At 42.3% G+C, this 21,756-nt stretch overlaps 1 protein-coding gene across 4 annotated transcripts; it reads left to right on the plus strand.

Moving 5' to 3' along the window:
• The first annotated feature begins 4,546 nt into the window (after positions 1–4,546).
• On the plus strand, positions 4,547–21,748 carry PKN3 (protein kinase N3). Of its 4 annotated transcripts, none has more exons than XM_048965969.1 (22): positions 4,547–4,848; positions 8,067–8,349; positions 8,846–9,009; positions 9,648–9,777; positions 9,871–10,022; positions 10,393–10,588; positions 10,997–11,188; positions 11,425–11,534; positions 12,001–12,144; positions 13,092–13,167; positions 14,124–14,310; positions 14,916–15,027; positions 15,797–15,873; positions 16,859–16,925; positions 17,492–17,583; positions 17,941–18,117; positions 18,207–18,269; positions 18,605–18,681; positions 19,224–19,366; positions 19,618–19,725; positions 20,234–20,314; positions 20,917–21,747. In XM_048965969.1, exons 1-22 carry the CDS (start codon positions 4,828–4,830, stop codon positions 21,127–21,129), a joined length of 2,865 nt encoding a protein of 954 aa, XP_048821926.1. In that variant the 5' UTR covers positions 4,547–4,827; the 3' UTR covers positions 21,130–21,747. The 4 variants fall into 4 exon arrangements, with proteins under 4 accessions (XP_048821926.1, XP_048821927.1, XP_048821929.1 ...); XM_048965970.1 differs by having other exon boundaries at positions 8,085–8,349; XM_048965972.1 differs by lacking the exon at positions 4,547–4,848 and adding an exon at positions 4,996–5,198 and having other exon boundaries at positions 20,917–21,748.
• The last annotated feature ends 8 nt before the right edge of the window (positions 21,749–21,756 follow it).

Raw genomic sequence — 21,756 nt, forward strand, 5'->3', positions numbered from 1 at the left:
AGGATCTTATTTGGAATTGACATTCTCTATTGTAATTTTGTTCTTGTTTATTTTTAAATTCTTTTTTTTTTTTTTTTTTTTGTTTCACTGGAAAGGAAAGAAAGATGCTCAGTTTTAAACGTTAAAGTGTACAAGTTGCTTTGTTACAATAAAACTAAATGTGTACACAAAGGGACTGGTTGGTCTTCACTGAAAGAAACAGTTGTAATATTCTGTTTTGGATTTGCATATAGCTTCTTGGCATTTTTGGGGGCGTTTGGTCAGTATTTATGTAGTGCAATGCAACCTTGTGGTTCTGTGGACTGGTAATCGGTTCATTTAGGTTCCATTATGGCAGTACTTGGGAAGTGCTTCATCTGGAGGTACTGCTGTGTGCTCTGCTTCTTGAATGATGTGCCAGTCGTGAGACGAGGCTGTAGTGCATATGCCTGGTATGAAGATAAAGCTTATATTCATGTTCTGCAAAAAGAAAAGCCACTTGTCTCAGCTGTTTCAGTACTAACTTGGAGTACTGTACCTCAAGGAAATGAGTTTGCGTGAGAAGACCGTGCAAACTGAATAAAAAGACGGCATGGGCTCTAGTAAGACTTTCTGTGGTTCTAGAATTCTGTTCAGGTGAAAATAAATATTCAGTGCAAGCAAACTTTTCGGGTTATTTCAATTAGCAAGATTCTTGGAAGCTTTTGTATAAAGAAGCTGCCACTTACTGCTTTCTCTCCTTGGTAGCAGTGTGTAAATATGCTTTAGATAGACTTCTTTTTTCCTCCCCCCGTGTTAAGAGACTGTTTGAATAGCTTGTAATGATTTCACATAGAGGTTGTTGGTATTTCACAAAGTGTAATGAAAGTTGTTTTAACATGCTGTGCTTTTGAAATATTTAAAAGATTTTATTAGCTAATCTCAAATTCAAACAGCTAGTTCTCTTTGGATGTGTAGAGAAGACTGTCTTCTGGGAAGACTTGCTCTTATTCTCTGATTCCTTTTCCTCACAGAATTTGCTGTAATCAAATTCTGCTTTTTTTCTTTCTTTTTTTTTTTTTTTAATGCTTAAGAATACACGTAGCAGAGCAAGATTAATCTCTACTTGAGACATGCCCAAATAACATAGGAAAGGGGAGAGTGTTCTGTAAGCATTGGATCCGTCTCGGATTCAGCCTGGTTACCTGAGATGGTACAACGTCCATCTGCGTGTGGTCAGTGTGAAATAAGGCCATTTACTTTATTCCATCTCAACTAGAGCTTCTGCTCAGGACTTTCTGCTTGCAAAGCAAATGAAAATATTAACTGTAATTTTTTTGTTGTTGTGTTTTTGTTTTTTTGCCATCTAGAGAGAGAACAAATGAAAGTTAAGAAGCCTATAACTTCTTTGTTTGCTTCCTTTTTCTGCTATAAGGTAGAAGTCCACTACCTGTTGTGGTAGCAGGTTGATGTGCTATTATTACTTGCCCTGATGCCTCACAAATGTTAATTTTTATGTAATCCTAATCAATTGTAGATCTTCATGGATAATAATCCAGCTAGTCTTAATGCTTTGTGGAAAAAAAAAATCCCAACCTGTGCCATTGTTGCTAATATGTCTGTTATGATCAGAAAACCTACAAAAACTGTTTTGAAAGTAATCAAAGCTTCGGGTTCTGTAAAGTCAAAATGCCATGAGCAGGAAATGGAAAGCACGGATATTGAAATGCTTCGTTGGAGGCTTCCATGTCCATTTACACAGGGATGGCGCGGATTTTACAGGATAACAAAACATTCTTGCTGCTGTACTGATGATACTGAATTTCCTGTGAAACAGAAGGTTTACTACTGGCAACAGCTAACAAGTAAACTAATGTGCTAAAAAACATATTTAAATGTAATCTTAAATAGTTTTTCTACCAATAGAAATGAATAGGAATTAACACATTTCTCAACACCAACAGTGAGGAAATATTGGAGGTGGGCATCATGCGCTCTGGCTGTTCACGTAATGTGTAATTTGACTGAATATAAGTATTGGGTGCCCATTTTTACTTGAATTAATCTGTGTTTGCATTCAAAAAAGCATTTAGAGGTAATGTCCACCTTGGATAAGAATGGGAGATTAATTTCTATTAAACATCTATCTCTATCTCTTGTTAATTCTCCAATGCTGCTTAAGCTCCTCACATGCAGTTGATCCTACTGAGTGAAACTTGTCACAGATGGAAGCTGAATTTAGGCTTTATGGCTTGAATTTCCAGGGTTAAAATATGGAATTGGTGACAATTTAAAGTTACTGTACTTAAATGACTTAAACGACTTGAAGGTTATTTTAAGTTTGAAATTTAATTGCTATAAAATTGAATCCTTTGTCTGTAATTTCTAGTGCCAAAAGAAAGCAAATACATCCATGTGTGTAAATAGGTTTTTTAACATGTATGCTTATTCAGTTGTCAATACAGGTTTTGTCCCTGTAAACAAGCATTATCTGAATCGATTTCTCAGTCATTCATGCCATTTGTTTGAATCTGTAAGCTTCTCTTTGTACCACTTCAAAAGGTGCATAATGGTGGCACTTTGTTTATCTGATACTGTTCCTGAATTTTGAAGCCATGTCTTTTTTCTTTTTTTCTTTTTTCTCTCCCAAAAAGAAAACCTGAAATCACTTCTGATGTACCTTCAAGCTATCCTTCTATTGGAAGGAATTAAAGTACCTTTAACTGTAACTTGATGTTACCATTTCTAAGAGTCTTTTTCAAAACAATCAGCTATTAGTCCCAAACTGCGTTGTTGGGTGGAGGTTGTTTGCTCTTTTTGATGGACTGCAGGTGCCTAGTATGGCAAAGCTGAGGTCACAAGTGACACTGGAACAAGAAGCTTGCTTCTGCAGGGGAGCAGATCTTTGCTTAATCTCTTGCACTCCTTTTCCCAGATTAAAATGGAGTTTTCTAAGGCTTTTCTCTTGATCCCACATCTCTGAGTGAACGTGCTCTATAGTGGAGGGAGTCCTGTAAGACCTAAAACCCAGTGCCTGCAAAGTAGCATCACTTTGTGCAGCAATGACCTTGCTGCTACTCAGAGGATTTCTGCAGTGCCCGAGGGCTGGAGCAGCACCTCTGTGTGCTGCCGCTGCTCCCCAGGTGCTGCTGGCCAGCAGGACTGCTCTGTGGTTGAGCCTGGGAGCATTGCTGGCAGCTGTAGGAGGCTGTTCTGTGCCCTGTGCTGGTGGCAGGCCGGTGCCCACTCAATGCCTCCTCCCAGCAGGACGTTGGAAGGGCTGGATGGGCACTTTGTGCTTTCAGCAGTGACATTTTCCAGGGGACAGAGAGGTGAACAGAAGGGATAGCTGAAGGGATAGCAGAAGGGATAGCCTTGAGGGCAGGGCTATCTCTGAGTGGGGGGGAGGCAGAGGGCTGCCAGCACAGCCAGACCCTCTTGGCCTTTGGGCACACGTGTGCTGTGAGGGTTGGCTACTGCCAACCCCATCGCTCCTGGCTGTAGGACTCGTTCAGCCAACTCCTACAGCTCTCCGGGCTCCACACACTGATCTCCAGCATCACGGGGAAGGTAGAGGGCCAAAAAGAATGAGGAAGCCCACCCAAAAGCCCCCACCACAGCAGTGGGCAGACTGACCTCTGCACCTCACTGAGCTAAACTTGAATCCCCACGCATGGGACAGGTTTGTCCACTGCTCCTGTGAAACTCCAAAGCCAACTAAAATCATCTTTTCCATTCCTAGTACTTCCACAGAATGAAGAGTCTAATTAAAATCATTCCTTAAACACTAAACAGAGCCTGGCCCACGTTACAAATAGCAGCAGGTTCCAGAAGGGTTTATATTAATCTAATGTACTCACTTTATTAACAACAGGAGCATGTTCAAAGGTTTTATAGAAGTCTAAAGCTTCATTAATTCAACTTGATTAAGCTAGATTTAAATTCTACATTTTCTGGTGGTTTCCTTACACTAATTATTCACTTGTAGACTATTTACAACAGGCTTATGTTAGAAAAACGGCTCTAATTAAATAAAAGCAAAGCATTCTCTTTATTAGCCTGTTTCTAAGCACGTACGTGGGAATACTATCAACTCTGGATGACTCCAGGGCTGAAAAAGCATATTAATGCAAAAATAACACAGTGCTGCTGAGGCGGGATCTGAGGGGAGGTTTGTGCCACCCGAAGGCAGTGATGGTGCGTCTCGGTGGATGCGATACACCGCATTTCAGCTCTGCATGGCGCTGAGGCAGCGCTTGGAATTTTGTAGCAACGCTGCCAATGGGTTTGGGTTACTTTTGTCCCAAATATTCAGCTGAAGCAGCGTTGTCTCGCTCCTGCTCCGAGAGGGGCATCTACGGAGGATTAGTTGGTCATGGTCAGATGGGCGTCGTCTCCTTTTCAGGGCAGCACCGACCCTGGAGCAGAGCTGTACGTTGCCCTACGTGCAAACTACAAACAGCTGGCAAAACCAGCACAACCGACAGCGCCCGGCTTCAGCCCGGAGATGTCACGAACCGAGCACGGCCGGAGCTAAGATCTGTCACGGCGTCACCGTAACGTCACTTGGCCACAAAACCCCGCTGCCGGTGCCTATGGAGGCGGGAGGTACCTCGGTCTCCTCAGCGTCCGAGCGCCGCGCCTCTCTTTCCCGCCGCCATCCCGGCCGTTCCCTCAGGGCGGGGGCGGAGGGTTGAGCTCCCGGCCGACCGTCGCGCGGGGCGGGAGGAGGATCCCCGCTTCTCGAGAGCCGCCCGCCGGGACTTCCCAGACCCGGACCCCGCGAGAGGGCGCTGGCGGGGCCGCGCCGCTTCCCGGGAAGGCTGAAGTTTGAAAAAGTGCCGGTCGTTGGCGGCGCAGCACCGAGCGATGGCGGCGGGGAGCCCGCAGGTGAGCGGCGGGAAGGGCGAGGCGAAACTGAGGCGAGGGGCATCGAGGCGTCCCTCGGCCCCGTCCTGGGGGCTCTCGGGGGGTTTCCCCATCCTCCCGCCTGGGAAACTCGGCTCCGTGCTCCGCCGGAAACCCACGGGAGGGGGCGGTGGGCAGAGAGGATCGCGGCTCTCTCCAAGGGACCGCGCCCCGGGCGCTGCGAGAGGCGGGGGAGGGAGAAGGCAGGCAGGCAGCCCGCAGCGCCCGGCGCTCCTCGGGGAATCGGGGTCTGTGCTGCGGAAGAAAGCGGGGTCCTCCTCGGAGTGGGAGGGTGTGCGCGGCTCCCCGCTGGGAAAAACACCGCTTTTGGGGTAAGCTCCCCGGCACAGGGGTACAAACTCCTCCTTGAGGCGTTTCGAGCTGAATCTGGGCAAGCGGTGATGGAGAGACGGCACAAAGAGCTCTCGGTGCCATTGCTGCGGGTGTGCCCCGTCCTGCAGCCACACGGGATCTCCGCTTGCCAAAAATCTCATCGTTCAGTTTTGGAAAGAGGACCAGCTCCAGGCAGGACTGCAATCAGTTTGCTTTTTTTTTTTTCCAAACCGAGCTGTGTCCTTTTCTTGCAAAGAGTGGTTAACGTGGTCTGCCTGACGCGGGCCTCAGCACGAAGTTGCTGTGAAAGAAGGGATTTAAACTGCTGCGGTGAACACGTGTGTCTGCAGCGGGGATGCTCTCATCACCTCCACCTCCTTACATCAAACTGTAGATCGGTCTCAGTTGGTGGTGTGGCTCTGAAGGACGGCTCTGTGCTGGGCTTTGTGCAGCTGGAGCTGATGGCCAGGCTGGGTAGCGGCCCAAGAGCTGCAATCCAGAGGGCTAAGAGCAACTGGGGCTCTGCTGAAATCTTTGCTGGTTAGGAAGCAGTCTGGATGCTTCAGCACAACCTGAGTGCAGCTGAAGTCCTGGGTGAGCTGTAGCAGGCGAAGGTACCAAAAGTGAGCTAATTTAAGCTAGCTGGGGGTATTTCTGTGCAAGCTGTGGTTGTACGCCTGGATTGTGCTGAAGGGCTGACCTCAGCTGAAGGCTGACCTCTGGGAAGCCAGGAACAGCTGCACGTGGGCTGTGGCGGCATCCCGACACCCCACCGACATTCCTCAGTCAGAATGCAAAATGCATCAACACAAATGCAAAGGCAGCTTTCTTATCCTTCTCAGAATAGAATGTTCTATGTTCCTGGAGCAAACTATATCTATGGTAAGGCATCCTTGCTCTATAGAAGGGTAGTAGGACCCAGTAAAGCCATGCTTACATTCTAATTGTGTTTAGAAAATGAGTGTGGTGCATTCCGTCCAGCTTCTGGCAGAGTGACTTGAAGGGAAACTGACCTGACTGCTGCCTGGACTGTACCTGTTCTCTGAGCCCCTATCCAGGTTTCTGGACTCGGTACCCTTTGTCAGAACAAATCTTGCATCAGCCACTCATTCTGTTGCTCAGTGCAGATGGAGAGGATGGATTGCTTACCTCCATTTGCATAGTTTGGATGGAAAATAAATCTGCCTGCTTTCCCTGATTTTTTTCTGATTTTTTTTTTTTTTTTTTTTTTTTTTTGAGACGTAACCAGCAGATTAATTTTAGTCGCTTTTTACAAACTGGATAAAGAGCTTTTTGATTTTCCAACTTCGAGCTGGTAGAGCCTGAGCCCGTGACTCAGGAACTCCATGATTCAAGTTCTTCCTCGCAAAACCCTGGTTGTTTTTCAAAGCTCTGGCTTAGTTCCTGGCTTTACTAACTGGGCGAGAACTTCCTGGACTCAGGATGTTAATCTGAACCTTTTTGTTTTGCTACCAATTAGAACAATTCCTATTATGGCTATAGTGTATCCCTTGCAGACCCAACTTGGTTTTAGGCCAAATTTAAAATAGATTTGTTTTTCCTTTTGGTTCTTTCATTATTTTGCTGTTGGGCTGAAATTGTATTGCGAACTGGTCGAGGATGTTGGTTTGGGTCTTTGAGATGTGTAACAAAATATACAAAGAGTATGATTGAATAATTATTTGTTTCTCTGTGAGTGGCATGGGCTTTGGGTGCACAGCACACTTAAAGTGCAGCAGTGTATGTGAGTAATGCAAAACCAGTGTGGTTTATAGTTGGGAATGTGGTCAACCAATTAAAGAACATGAAAGCAAGTCAGGATTCCTGAGTTCTGTCTTTAGTGTGGTTGTGTGGTACCCAGTTGGTTGGCGGAGGGGAGTTTGGCTGTGCAACCATTTCTTTTGCATTGAAGTGGGGAATGTGACCATGCTACATTAAGATATTAAATGCTCTTAATGCCATAAAGCCACTTCTTGTGTAGAAGAGAGAAGCACAGCCTCTTGTTTTCATCTGTTTCTCCAGGTTTTAGGTAGCATCCTTCTGGATAAAGTTTTAAGAGCTGCTGTTTAAATTCAGTGCTTGTTTGGTGAGTGAGATATACTTTAGATGCTTCTGCCTATACTGTGCAGGTTCAAAGGTTCAAAGTTTGTATTCAGAACACCTCTGTCCGGAGCTGCTGCTGAGGCATATCTCAGCAGAACAAGGTGTGTTGAAAACAGTGCAAAACAAAGCCCAGAGCAAATGTGGTGGCTGCGAAATGCAACGTGTCAAGTGGCCTTGCTGCCTGTAAACCACAGGTTGAGACAGCAGGCTGCTTCCCTTTTCAGACACAGCTGGAAGTTAAGCTTATTCTTTGCTTGCTCGTTTGTAAGCAACTGCTGTAGGGGTTATGTTTATCTTCTTCATGTGGGAAATGGGCAACAGCTTTGAGTTGATGCGCGGTTGTGACGTTCTGTAACGCCTCTAACAGTTAGTTGTGTGTCTTTGGACACATAATCTGTATTTACTGTATGGTACCAGTAAAACATGATCAGGACAAGGGCAAATATTGGTTAAGCTTTGATACTGTAGGAACAAAGATTTATGTAGCCATTAAATAACCAAAAAGAAAAGTAAGATGGAGGTTTGTTTCCACTATGATTTAAAGCTGAATTACAGCACAGGATGATCAAAATTGCATTTTGTTCTCTGGAATTTGAATCTAAGTCTTGAAAACTTCATGAAAAGATGAGCTTCAGAGTTTGTGCAAACAATTTTCTAAATGAAGCGAAAGAGTGGAATCTTATAAGGGTGTTGTTTCATCCTCAAAAAGGAGGTTAAACTGGGCCATTTCTGAAATCCTCTTGCCCAATGCTGCTTGATTGCAGGGCAGCTGTCTCTTGCAGCTGGGCAATGGTGTGAACTTAATGGATCCAAGCTTCCAGCAAAAACTGGAGGGTGAGAAGGAACTGCTTCGTCGTGCTATACAGAAAGAACTGAAAATTAAAGAGGGAGCAGAAAACCTGCGTAAAGCAACAACAGACAGAAAAAATCTTGCTCATATAGAGCACGTGCTGAAATCCTCCAACCGCAAACTGGAGCAACTTCATTGGGAACTTCAGGAGCTGAATGCGAGGATTGTAATAACGGACAAGGAGGACAATAAGACAGGTATGCCATGGGTCACAGCTGAGGGAAAATCTCGTGGTGCTCCAATGCTAGGGGGGATTTTACCTGTTGGTATTCAGCTGATGAAATAATCTGTGCGGTAAAAGGTTGGGAGTGGAGGCAATTGAGGTGAAAGGAGTCAGGCAACATGAGAGATTAGTGTTGAGGGAAGAATGGTGGGCATGAACAATATTTAGGAGCAGGTGTAGGTGAAATTGGAGGGATCTGAATGGAGTTTCTAGGCAGTTGAACATTTAAGTACCTTATGGGATGTGAATGAGTATAAAATTGAAAGAGTGATTGGTAGGAGTAGTTCACTGATAAAAAGAAATACTTAGAAACCTAAGCTTCATTTGAAACAATATTTTGCAGTCAGTTTTGTAGAGAATAGAGACCTTCTTATGTGTTATTTTGTAACTTAACCTTCTTGTGTGGAATCATTTAGAACCATGCAGTGAAAGAACTCAAGAAAAGACAATTGATTATGTTTATGACATAGTTTGTACAGATGGATCTTTATCTCCTGACCCTTGCCTCTGGGAAAGAAACCCAGATCCCATGGCAAGGAAGGTTGAAGCTCTGAAAAAGCAGCTGCATGTTGAAATGAAAGTCAAGCAAGGAGCTGAGAATATGATCCAGATGTATTCAAGTGCAACATCCAAGGTAAGCAGGAATAAACAACAATTTGGGAATATCGGTTCCTGGAATTAAATATATCTACATTAAATCCATGTACAAACTCTCTCTGGTAGTTGGTGTGTGAAAGAAATTAATCTGTGAAGTGTGCTTGACTGAATCCTAGCTCTGCGTTTTGGTGCTCAGCATAGTGACAGCAGTTATGGTACTGCATGGGACAACCAATCATATGAAAGTGTTACAGCAAGTCCAACACATAGATTGCAGGAATTGAAAAGGAATTGGATGGCACAAATATCATTTGTCAAGAGCTTAAGCTAATTATAATTACTGGAGGTTAGAGCAAGGCTTATCTGGAGGGGCATTTTTAGTCCACTTTGGCCCATGGTATGATTGCCTGTGCCTTTCATGAATCATGTGGTGATCCAGTTTGAGTCCATCAAAGACTCCTTGGCCTGTCCTTGCTCTCTAAAAACTGAGATAATGATCTCGAAGTCCTTGATCCTCAGCAACGGCTCTTTTACATAGATGCTTAAGTATGCTATTTCGGAGTCGTTTATATGATCCTTATTGCAGGTAGCATCTCACTCCTTAGCTGAACACATTGCCATAATCTAGTTTTAATGATCACGGTCCTTCCTCTGCACATGCTTTCTGTTTGGCAGGAGCGGAAGCTGCTGGCTACAGCTAAGCAGATGCTTCAGGATAGTAAGACAAAGATTGAAATTATCCGCATGCACATCGTGAAGGTATCTCAGTCAGCAGGAGGGATGGAAGATACGGTGGATCCAGCAGGTAGGGTGTGTTAAGTAGAAGATGTGGCCGAAGCCTTAAGATCCAGAATAGTCTATTTTGAGCCTCACTGTATTTTATCTCCCAAATACCCAGTGAAGCTGGGAGCCACCATCAATGCTGCGGAGCTGCGCATTGAGGAGCTGAGGCATCGTCTGCGCATTGAAGCTGCTGTAGCTGAGGGGGCAAAAAATGTGCTGAAGATCCTGGGAGGGAGTCGGGTACAAGATCGCAAATTTTTGGCCGAGGTAAGCGCTTATTCGGGTCTTAAAGAGCAGTTTCATGCCTCAACACCAGTGATTTAGCCTGAATGAGCAGAACTAACCATAAGTTGTGAATTTGGCAAATTCCTGACTGTGAGAACAGACTGTTTGGGATCACTTTCTCTTCCAGGGATAAAATTCCTTGCTTTGGTGAAACTACTTAGAAACTACTTAGACACCGATGGCGCAGTCAGGATCTGTTGGAAAATATTCCCTCAAGTTCTTTGTTATTAAGATGTTATCAGCATGTTTTTTGAGACCAACTCTAGCTGTTCATAAAGGAACAGTAGTACCTGGACTGGAGCTGTTCCTTTGAAAACTTCTGCCTGCTTTCTGTTCTGCTTCATATTGCTAGGCTCAGGGTCGTTTGCAAGAGTCCTCTCAGAAGATTGACCTGCTGCGCTTGTCCTTGGAACGTCAGCTTAGTGGGCTTTCTCCAGATCACCCAAAACGAGCACTCATCAAGCAGGAATTAGTGAATACCTCTTCCCTGGGAGCTCAGCATGGCATTATCCATCCCACTTCAGTCATCAAACCTACAGCCCTTACGGGTACGTAAATCCTGCGTGGCATCTTGTTGTGGAGAAGATGAAATTAAAAATGAGTTGCATTTCTTCTAATAGTTGCAATGCCTCTTGTTATGTGGACGTTTGATCTTCTGTGAATGAGACTTTTTTCTCCTATGCTACTAAAAGCTTTCTGATCGTGTGAGTTAGTAGTTGATTAATATATTAAATATATTTCCTCTATTAAATAGGATTTTGGACTTGTTAATCTCTGTGGGTTGCTTCCAACTGGACTGTTCTATACTCTGTTATTCTAACCTGGGGTAGATTTAAGCTATATTAGCCAAAGAATAATGAATCTGAGAAATTCTTGGATCTGTATGAGGATAGATTAACTGGAATCACTGTTGTCTTTTATGGAATAACATTCTTTACTCTCCTCAAATTCCTCAGGAACGCTGGAAGTGAGACTGATGGGATGTCAGGATTTACTGGAAAATGTTCCTGGCCGTTCCAGGGTGGCTGGTTCTTCTCCCATCTGTGGCAGCCCGGGCGACTTGAAGTCCTTTTCCCTAACAAGAGTTGGCCTGGGTATCCATGGTCGTGGTGTTGCAGGAAAGTACCTGCGAAACGAAGAGCTGTGTAGTGAGTATGAGGCTCCTTGCTGGGATGTGAGTGGCACTTGGGGGCAAGGGGCTTCTCTTCTGAGTACTGCATTATCCTTGTACAAGGCTGCAAAACTAAGTCGCGTTGTATCTAATCCTCCAGGCTATCTCCAGGAAATTATATTTGGTTGGGATAGTCACCTTCAGCATGAGAGATTTATGTTTAGTTCTATAGCAGTGTACAAGACTGTAATCCACATTTTCTCCTTTGTCCAGATGAAGTCCTTGCTGTGCTCAAAGTGGACAATAAAGTTGTAGGCCAAACAAACTGGGGGCCAGTAAATAACCAGGCATGGGACCAGAGCTTTGTCATTGAGCTAGACAGGGTAAGATGGCTTAAGTTTTCCTGAGTTGTGTTTGTTTTTCCATTTCACCTTACTCAATTTGCTTGTTTAGTTGCAATTTCATTTGATCAGCACTGTCTCCATGTCCTCTTATGTACCAGTTATCTTAGTCTTCCCCTCAAGGCAGTGCATCTCTGACAGAAATTCAGCCTGAACAACATCTGTTGTCCTTTGTTCTGTATCTAAGCAGTTTTATTTTATCTTACTAGCAAATTGACTCTAAGAAAGATCCCTGAAATGTGGAGCAAAAGCAGCCATCTCCGAAAGGTTTTGTAGCTGGGAAGATCTGAAAATGTCAGAGGCAGAGGGGGAGCGGAAGGATGAACAAGTTTCTTATGCACACTGTCTAGTGAACCAAATTTAACAGCAGCATGTGTGTGGCTCATCCGGATCGTGGGGCAGCACGTAACTCTTCTGCTGTTTTGTCTCCACCACCCATTCCCTCTAGTCTCGTGAACTCGAAATTTCAATTTACTGGAGAGACTGGAGAGAACTGTGTGCAGTGAAGTTCTTGCGTTTGGATGATTTCCTTGATAATGAACGCCATGGGATGTGCCTCTTGCTTGAACCCCAAGGGATGCTTTTTGCAGAGGTAGAAATGTCAACTTTTTGTTTCTTTTTCAGAGAAATCTGTCAGTTCAGGCTGCCTGCCCTGAGAGCAGCTGTTCAACCCAGTATGCAAGGAACAGAAGGAGTAATAATCTAGAAGGGTAGAGTGACACCTGAAATACTTCTCCATCAATATCACACATGAATAAGGAGCAACGTGATATTATAAGGCATACCTTGAAGTGACACTTCAGCTACTCCTCTGTGCTTACATGTGTGCACTGTGAAAACCACTGTTTTTGTATTTGCTTTCATTATGAGTCATTGGTGACACTTTAGTTAGACATAGGGCTTAATGGTCAGGTTTGAATTACACAGGCTATAGAATCAGAGTTCAATATTCCCTCTGGGTATACTTATTTTACCATCTTTCTGAAGTTAGTAATAAAAGTTAAATGCTATCCGTGAAGAGATCATCCAGATAATCCTTTACGTGCTACAGTGCTTTTTTGTTTGTGTTGTGATGAAAGATTCCATGCTTAACTTTCCACAAGCAGGATCTTGACCTTATGGACCAAAATTTACCTCCTGTCCTTTGTGTTTAGTGGTTGACTTTTTTTTTTTTTTTTTTTTAATATAAATTTTATGCCATGGACTGCTACTTTTTTTTTTTTTCTCACCTGACAAATGGCTGAATTATAAAGCAGCTTTTAACGTATAGTTTTGAGTTAGATTAATTTTATTTAGGATATGAATTGGTCTCAAGTTTTTGGGTTTTCTTCATTCCAAGACACCGAAAATTCCAACCACAGTTGAAATAGCAGATGTTTAGACAGTGAAGCTAGAATAACATGATCTGGAATCTGTGGGAGTGATTCCTAGCTTACCAAAAATATATGAATGGAGAATTTGATGAGAGAGCATGTGTGCAAGTTTGCATTTGCAGTGTAAATGCACTATTTTGAAAAATCCCCTTTGCCTCTCTGACAGGTGATGTTCTGTAATCCTGTCATTGAGAGAAAGCCAAAGCTGCAGCGACAGAAGCGTATTTTCCCCAAACAGAAAGGTGAGCTCCTCTAGAACTGAAAGGGAACTGACTATCTGGGGTGTGTGGGTGAGGGCAGGAGTTTGCACAACTAGTCTGCCATGCTCTCCTATCTCATTAACTTTGTGAGACACGTTAAAATGCTTGCTAATTACTGTGTGTGAGTAGGTGGATTTCATTATTATGTGATAATTTCAGTCACAAAGAGATCAAGCTGTCTGGTTGCAGCATAGTGTATAATGTGATATTTTTGCACTGTTTCTATTCACAGTTACCAGTGTTAGGAAGATACAATTACTACTATTTAACAGACTTCCTAGCAAGATCTAGGACTTGAGCTGTATTAATTTGCCCAGCAATGTTGTTACTGAGGAAAGGACAGGTATTGGAAAACTTCCTGGAAAGATCTAAATCATAGAAGACTGTAACATGAACAGGCTACTGATTGTCAAGGCTTTGGAACTGGCATGTCAGACTAGGGACTGGAATAACTCACATACTTTCTTTTTAGTCTGCAACTTTTTTTTTTCCATGAAGCTGAGTAAGGTAAGATTTTACATACAGAGGATTCTTGGCAGTGGGGATAAACTTGATTTTATATTTATGGAGGTGGTAAAAATAAGAAAAGGGTCCCAAAAGCTTTATACTGTTTCTGAGATATTTTCAGAAGCTTTCTGTTAACAGGCTGAGTGATTAAAATACAGTGTACAAATAGAAGAAAACTTGGCTTAAAATAAAATAATAAAAAAATATATTTTATGAAGCTTCTGTTTGAGGGTCGTTATGATGTTATATGGATCTACTTCATCATCATGATTAGGCTTCATTCCCTAAAAGAAAGCTCATTCTCTGCAGAGTGCATTTCCATTTTCTCGGTAAGCCCACAGGTGTTGGGGTGATAATGGTAATCTAACAGTTCATCAGACTGCAATCTGTACGTTGTAATCTCAGCAATGTTTTAACCATGACACCTTCAGGGAAAGAATTTCTCCGAGCTCCTCAGATGAACATCAGTGTTGCTGCTTGGGGTCGCCTGATGATGAGCTTCCTCCCTCCATGTAGTTCCATTAGCACTCTGAGTCCCCCACTTCATGATTCCATGAATGAAGATTTCTCTCCAGTTCCTCTACAGAATCATGTTAACTCAATAACCAAGCTGAGTAGGTAAGTTATGTTCTGAGTATTGCTGTATGACAGTCTGGAATGGGCATAGAATACACCTTAAAATTTTATTGCACCTTACTGAGGTGAAAAAATATATTAATATGAAAGTTGTATCTGTAGAACTTAATTCAGGATTTTAAGAAAAGCTGATGCTGCCTGAAATGAAGTGGGCTTGGTGGGCTGCTCAGCGTTCTGTGGTTCCTCCTGATTTATTGTTGGCAGCTGAACCAATTTCCAAAATCACCGTCCCAATAAGCCGCATGCTCCAGAGCAAGGGGAATTTCAGCAACTTTGTTTTCCTCTGCAGTGAGAACTGTGGGTATAGAAGTGGCCATAACTAAGCACTATGATGCAGAAAACAAGAAAGCAGATTTTCAAAAGTAACATGAGTCAAATCATCAACTTAATAGATAGTTTTCCTTTATGTAGAAGAGCATATTTCTTGTCGATGTTTTACACACTTGTGGTGTGAACCAAATGGTCCTCTTGTCCACTGAATTGGCCTGAAATACACTTTGCTTACATGTTAAAGGTGATATATTTGTGTTTCCATATAATGCTCTGTTCTAAGGCAATCTCTTCTTTTTTTTTTCTTACAAACTCAGTGACTTTCCTGTGGCAAAACTTACATATGATGATGAAGCACCACCCAAGCCTCCACGTCTCTTTCTGATGGCCAAGTCCAAAGAACCAACACCATCTCCTGCAGATTCTCCGGTAATCTGTGCCAATAGGGAGACTTTTATTTGTTGGTTGATATTCTTTCAGGGCCCAATTCTAATTTATTTTATTACTGGAGAAATTACCTGTACTTTTGACAGTTGCCTCCTCATCAGCTGAGCTGATTGGTCTCCAAGGTTTCAGAGCCCAGTAAGTTATTCTGGCATGGAGTCTTCACGAAAGTCTTGCAGCTCTTCTTTAGTTACATATTGCTTTTCTTGCAAAATGAGAGGTAGGTCAGCACTGGCAATTCAGGGCAGAAGTACCCAATAGATATCTATGAATGAAAAATAGGGTTCAACAGGCTTTTGGGACCAGATGAAAATGTTAAAGAAATTGGGCAAAAAGAGGGAAAAGCTCTCATTTACTGAGAAAAAGGAACAGGAAAATTGCTCTGAGTGATATAATGTGTAATGACTTGTGTTCAACCATGTTAATCCATTTCTTCTTCGGCTTTGAAAATAGAGGGGTCTGCATTCTCTAATCACTGTGGTTCTTTTAGACACTTGAAATGACTTTTTTTTTTTTTTTTTTTCTATAAAGAAAATATTTTTTCCTAGACTTTTTAAAGCATACATGATAGCAGTTTTGTGTAACCACAGACAACCTTTGTTGTGATGCTGCTTTCCTCCAAGCAGAAGCGATGACCAACTTCAAATACTTGTCATGTCATATTGTTACACCAGAGGAAATTTGGATCAGGGTGTCCACACCTGATTTGGTGATTCCAGAGAATTACATTCTGCAACTTTCTCTCTGTTCCTAGTGTCTGAAGAGGCTGCATGTAGAGGAGAAGACTTGCAGCTCTGCTTTAACAGAATTTGCAATCCAGGCATCTCCAAGGTAACAGTGGGCAGCATGAGATGTCTTGGGTCACAGATTAAAGAAGCACTGGGCTGAAATTTCTGAGCATAGAGTACGAAAATTCTACTGAAGATATGCTTTGGTTTCTCAGCAGCAGATTCTCAGTGCTGTTTGTAGGCAATACCATGAAAAGTCTGCTCTGAACTTTACTTCTCCAAGTGTCTGCTAGCCCTTGCTTGCTCATTAAATCCCATTACTTAGCCTATTAATAGACTTTACAGCGTAATAACCGATGTTAGTAGGAACAAAAGTCACTTCACTGTCTTCCAGTGCTTCCTTGTGTTAAAATTTTACAGTACAGTGCATTTAGACACACCAAAGTAGAATTGTAAGAAATGTATTTCAGAAACACTCGTTTCTGAACTCTCTGGAAACTCTCGTTTCCTTCATTTCACTCTCAGGAGGAGTATAGAGCATCTGCTACCTTTTAAAGGTGATCCTGGTGTAAGGCTTTTGAGGGGTGGGTGTTTTGTTTTTTAAATTATTTCCAAGCAATTCTGTGGTCTGAGTTTCCTTGGTAACACCTTGTAGCTGATGTAATGTTCTATAGAATCTCTTTTTTTTATTTCCCTAGCAACATCTTATGTCTGTTGTCTCCCTTTGTTTCATTTCCAATTCCTGTTTGAGAACTTCTCTTCTTATTCCCTTGTCCTCCTGGCACTTGACACACATGTTCATGGCTGGTTGTCACAGTCACTGATGAGCCTGCTGAAAGGAGTGTTGGCAAATCTGAATTTTACTCTCCCAAGGATGGGGGATGTGGGAGAACTCATCTTGTTATGAGAAGTACACTTCAGTGGCAGAACAGCAGGCCTAACCTCAGGATTTCAGCCGAGGTGGCAGGTGTTCACCTTGCCTTTTGCTGTACTGAGCTTCTTCCTCTAACACAAATGCACACTCATCTGCATTCTGTTTCTGCATCTTTTGTTTATTGTCTCAGCAAATCTTGTCTGTTTGTCTTCAGGAAAGGGGCTGTTCATCTTGAGGATTTTCACTGCATCGCCATGCTGGGACGTGGCCATTTTGGGAAGGTAGTATAGAAGTGCTTTCTTTATGAAGGGCTGTAGGGCTGCTGTTGTGAAGGTGGGTCTCTGCCTCAGAGTCTGAATAGAAATGTTGCAGAGATTTGTTGCAGATGTACAAAGCAAAACCACAAGCAGCTGGTGCTCTTGATAACAGCCAAAAGTCCTGAAGATTTGTGGCTTCAAAACACGGAGGAAAGCCTCCAGGGAGTGCCAATCTAATAGAGCACAGTGTTACCACTCTTTCCATTATCACTGTGATCGTTGGTGGAATAGTGTGATTCCCACAAAGTGTGCGTACAGGTCCTTGCTGTAAGAGTATTGAGGTGCTTTTAAAACACAGGACCAGCTGCAATACTGCTGTTTCTGAACAGACCATAACTCACAGTGATGTCTTTCTGGACTGCAGCAGCTCCAGGAGTAGGGAAAAAGAGCTCCATTTTTGGAGCCGCTTGAGCCTGTTTTAAGAATGGCTGTTTGAAGTGGATGGAAATAGGTTCTGTCAGTGGGAGTCAAAGTAATCCAACAAAGAAATAACAATTTGTTTGGAGTACAGCATTTTTGTTGTCTTTCAGGTACTGTTGGCCCAATACAAAGCAACTGGGAAGCTGTATGCTATCAAAGCCTTGAAGAAAAAAGATATCATCAGGAGAGATGAAATTGATAGGTGAGCTTTGTGGTACAATTGCCAATGATACATTATCACATCTGTAATCTGTAGGTATGACGTATACTAGTCTTAGTACTATTAATGTTTTGGATGACCTTAAGGCTGGGGTATCTAAAATCAGGAATAAAGGAACTTACAACAGCTCTACTTTCTAGCTTCTGGTGCAATAATACACACCTGAAGAGCAATCTAAAATTCAAGGCTTGGAAGCATATAAGACAAATATTGTAATAACCACACTTTTTGTTTCCATATCATAAGAGGCAAAGATTTTCATCTTCATTCTGTCTTTCTTGAAACAGGTTTTTCTGCCAAATTTTAACACTGACATTTTAATTCTTTGAATCCTGGCAGCTTGAACTGTGAGAAGCGAATATTTGAGGTGGTCAATTCTTCTGATCATCCATTCCTTGTGAACATGTTTGCATGTTTCCAAACACCTCATCATGCTTGTTTTGTGATGGAATACACTCCAGGAGGTGATCTTATGATGCGCATACATGAAGATGTTTTTGCAGAGCATACAGCACAGTGAGTTACAATTAGCCTAGTTTCCAGGCATTGTAAGTGTTTAACTTGGTTCTCATATATTTTTCCTGATAACTGTTCCTCTTTGCTAGGTTTTACACAGCCTGCGTAGTCTTGGGACTCCAATTTCTGCATGAGAAGAAAATTGTTTATAGGTAATGCAGTGAAAAATCAAATATAAGACAGTTTAGCAACTTGAAAGTTTATTTTTTCCTGTAGCTACATCTCTGGAGCTGTCTTGCTGAGGTCTCTAGTCTTTGTCTTTATTTTTCCCATCTCTAAGCTGCTTTGTGAGGCTTTCATTAAGAGGAAAGCATGACTAAGTTGAGGGGAATCTTCCTAATAATATCTGGTTTAAACTGAATGTAGAGTAGTTGTAGATACTTACTCTTTTATGAACATCTGGTTTCTGCCTCATACAAAAGAGTCTGTTGGATGGCAGTCCTCAGACTTCATCCACCATTTTCTTCACCCCCTTCTTTGCTTACAGGGACCTGAAATTGGATAATCTGCTTTTAGATGCTGAAGGATTTGTGAAGATTGCAGATTTTGGACTGTGTAAGGAAGGTGAGTTCCTTTGATGAAGCCAATATTTAAGCATCAGAACAAAGTTTAGGGTCTGGGCTTTGGTAAGGTGTTCACAAATATGAGTGCCAGGTGGCTGTATGTAACTTCATCTCCACTTAAAATAAACATGTATTCATCTCCACTTAAAAATAAACAAATGTTACCTGTCTGCCCATGATGAACTTGGAAAGAGTGCCCTTTGCTCTTCAGGTATCTTGTGAAGGAGTTTACAGTGTCCTTCTCTGCTGAAAGAAGCAAGGATATAGGATGCTACAGGATATGTACTTAAGTAAATGAACAGTGGAATCTGCAGGTTTTCTTGATTGAGTTGCTTATTTAAGCATTGTCTGAGTTGCTATTCAGAGTTGTTGGGGATCTGAGGTATCATACGTTCTCATTAGTATTTGCAAGCACTGATGAGAGCCCTTGCATGGTTAACAACAAATCATCAAGAGGAAATCTATTGCTTTCAGAAGATGAGACTGCATGAGATCTGTTCAGAAGCATGTGCTGGATTTGACAAGAGTGTTCTTGTCCTGCAGGAATAGGTTTTGGAGACCGCACAAACACATTCTGTGGTACTCCTGAATTCCTGGCTCCAGAAGTCCTCACAGACATCTCATACACTCGGGCAGTAGACTGGTGGGGACTGGGTGTGCTCATTTATGAGATGCTTGTTGGTGAGGTAAGACCACGTATCTCTTAGAGAATCTCATCACGCAGTGTTGGGCAGAGCAATATCTGATCACCTGAGATAAAATTTTGATGAAAGTAGCCAACTATTTATTAGTTATTAATAATACTGTGGTATTTAGATAATTTTTCTGTGCTTGCCAAAGAATAATTGATCTCTACAACTCCTCGCTATTCTCGTTCCTGTATATGAGCAAGGAATGGATGCCATGTATGTTAAATTAAAAATTGTCACAATTGCAGTCACCATTTCCTGGAGATGATGAGGAAGAAGTCTTTGATAGCATTGTCAATGATGAAGTCCAGTATCCACGATTCCTTTCATCAGAGGCACTTTCTATAATCCGTAAGGTAATGGCTTTGAGGGGTCTCTGGGTGCCTGAGGAATTTGTATTTTGCCATAAGTAAAATTACATGGGTTAAAGAAACACTTAAAATTTATGTATACTTTTCCTTCTCTTTACATAAATGCTGTTCTTCAGCTTGAGAATGAATAAGGCAGCTTCTCGCTGAGGTGTGTTGCTGCAAACTCTGAAATAGTGAAGTGTTGAGTCAAAGACAGAAGCACTGGAGTCATTCGCTGAAAGTGGCTTGATTTGATTGTTTGAATGTAACCTGGTAGTTACAGGTGCACAGTTAAGATGAGATTCTACACCCAGTTTGTACTGCGCATGTCACCGACAAGTTGTTCACAAGGAGCTATGTCTGAGCTATTACTAGCAGTTTGACTTTGCTGCAGAGAAAGTGAATGAGAAAATACTGAGGAGCTGGTTCATCTCTTTCAGTTTTTAATCTTTGGAATGTTTGTTTTGTCCATCTTTGTTCCAGTTATTTAATTCTGAACTGATCTTTCCTGCAGCTTCTTCGAAAATGTCCAGAGCGTAGACTGGGAGCAGGGGAAAAAGATGCAGAAGAGATTAAAATCCAGCCCTTTTTTAAGGTAGGAATTCACTTTATTCCTCCTCCTTGGCGCTTGTAGTTGAGATGAGAGTGGTTTGCTTTCTGCTGGTACGGAGGCAAATTTCCATTATTTATCAGTGAGATCTTAGTGGCAGCTTCTGTTGCATCTCATTGCTCTATTCAGGCATTAGTGTTTCAATTCATGCTGGCAATGGCACCCCTAAGTGTGTTTTCTGGGCTCTGTAAGCTTCCAGGACCAGCTTGTTATTCCAGATTGTGCTGCTTCTATGTATGAATATATATTTCTTTTAAGCTATCACCAAATACTGTTATAAATCAAACTGCAGCAGGCAAAGATGTGGTCTAGTGATGACAGATATTGCCATCCAGTCCAGCTGGTGGCCCCTACATTTGCAGAATATACAAGAATCCTAAGAGAAGTTAGGGTTAAAGACACATTTGGTCAGTGGCATATGTTTGCTGTAGGCAAAGGTGTTAGCATTCCTCCATGTGCTGTTGAATCTCTGTACTACCTGCCCTGCACCAACCACATTGTTTGCTTTGCCATGTTTTTTCCCTTCATTTTAACTTCACGTTTCATAAATAATGTCAGCCTGGCCTGTTCACTTCCTTTTCTTACAGGAAATGGATTGGGATGCTTTGTATGCCAGGACTCTGAAGCCCCCTTTTGTGCCCACTCTAAAAGATCCAACAGACATTAGCAACTTTGATGAAGAGTTTACATCACAGAAGCCAATTCTGACTCCTCCAGAGGAGGTTGCTCTCCTAACCCGTAAGGAGCAGGCTGTCTTCAAGGACTTTGACTTTGTCTCCAAACACCTTTTGTATGCTTGATTCCTGTGCTTAAGAAACATGAACAAATAAGTTGTTACCATCTTGAGAGGGCGTAGAGAGGACTTGGCATGGGCAAAGGCAAAGTCAACAAACTTCATAGAAGGGGTAGTGGTGAAGTGCTCCGCAAGCTGTTACTCTGCTGTGCTTTTTTCTGCCTCACTTGCTGGAGGAGTACTGGATGTGAGTTACCTTTGAGAAGTTCACTTTTGACTGGATGTGTCTTCTGCTGCCACTGAATATGTATATATAGTAATTTGGAATTTAATCTGAACTTAATTTAATGATTTAATGCGTCCTCTCTGCCTCCCAGGTTACTCTTAGAAAAAGCCAAAGGAATGCAGCTCTTTTGGGTTACATAATAGCAGGGAGAATGGGCACTTCTCTCCTGTTTTCTAGAAGAGATATGCAGTGCTCCTTTGTAATGATTTTATTCCTGTTGCCACTCGTGTGTATGGCAGAGAAGGAATGGATTTTAACACAACTGAGGTAATGATGTTTGAGTTTGGCAATGATCCCAGTGATGTATCTTAAGTAAAAACAAAACTCTTTATGCTTCTTTCAGGATGTGAAATCATAGATATGGATTTTAATAACATAAAGAAGCCACCATTTTGCACATGCTTTCTT

This window comes from Lagopus muta, chromosome 19 (assembly GCF_023343835.1).
Source record: "Lagopus muta isolate bLagMut1 chromosome 19, bLagMut1 primary, whole genome shotgun sequence".
Taxonomy (NCBI): domain Eukaryota; kingdom Metazoa; phylum Chordata; class Aves; order Galliformes; family Phasianidae; genus Lagopus; species Lagopus muta.

What these genes read in the sequence shown, in the direction of transcription:
- PKN3 (XM_048965969.1), top strand. Translation starts at nt 4,828, where the DNA reads ATGGCGGCGGGGAGCCCGCAG. An exon ending in GCGAAACGAAGAGCTGTGTA is followed by an intron (nt 11,189 to 11,424) that starts GTGAGTATGAGG and finishes TCCTTTGTCCAG; the next exon opens with ATGAAGTCCTTGCTGTGCTC. An exon ending in AAATCCAGCCCTTTTTTAAG is followed by an intron (nt 20,315 to 20,916) that starts GTAGGAATTCAC and finishes CTTTTCTTACAG; the next exon opens with GAAATGGATTGGGATGCTTT.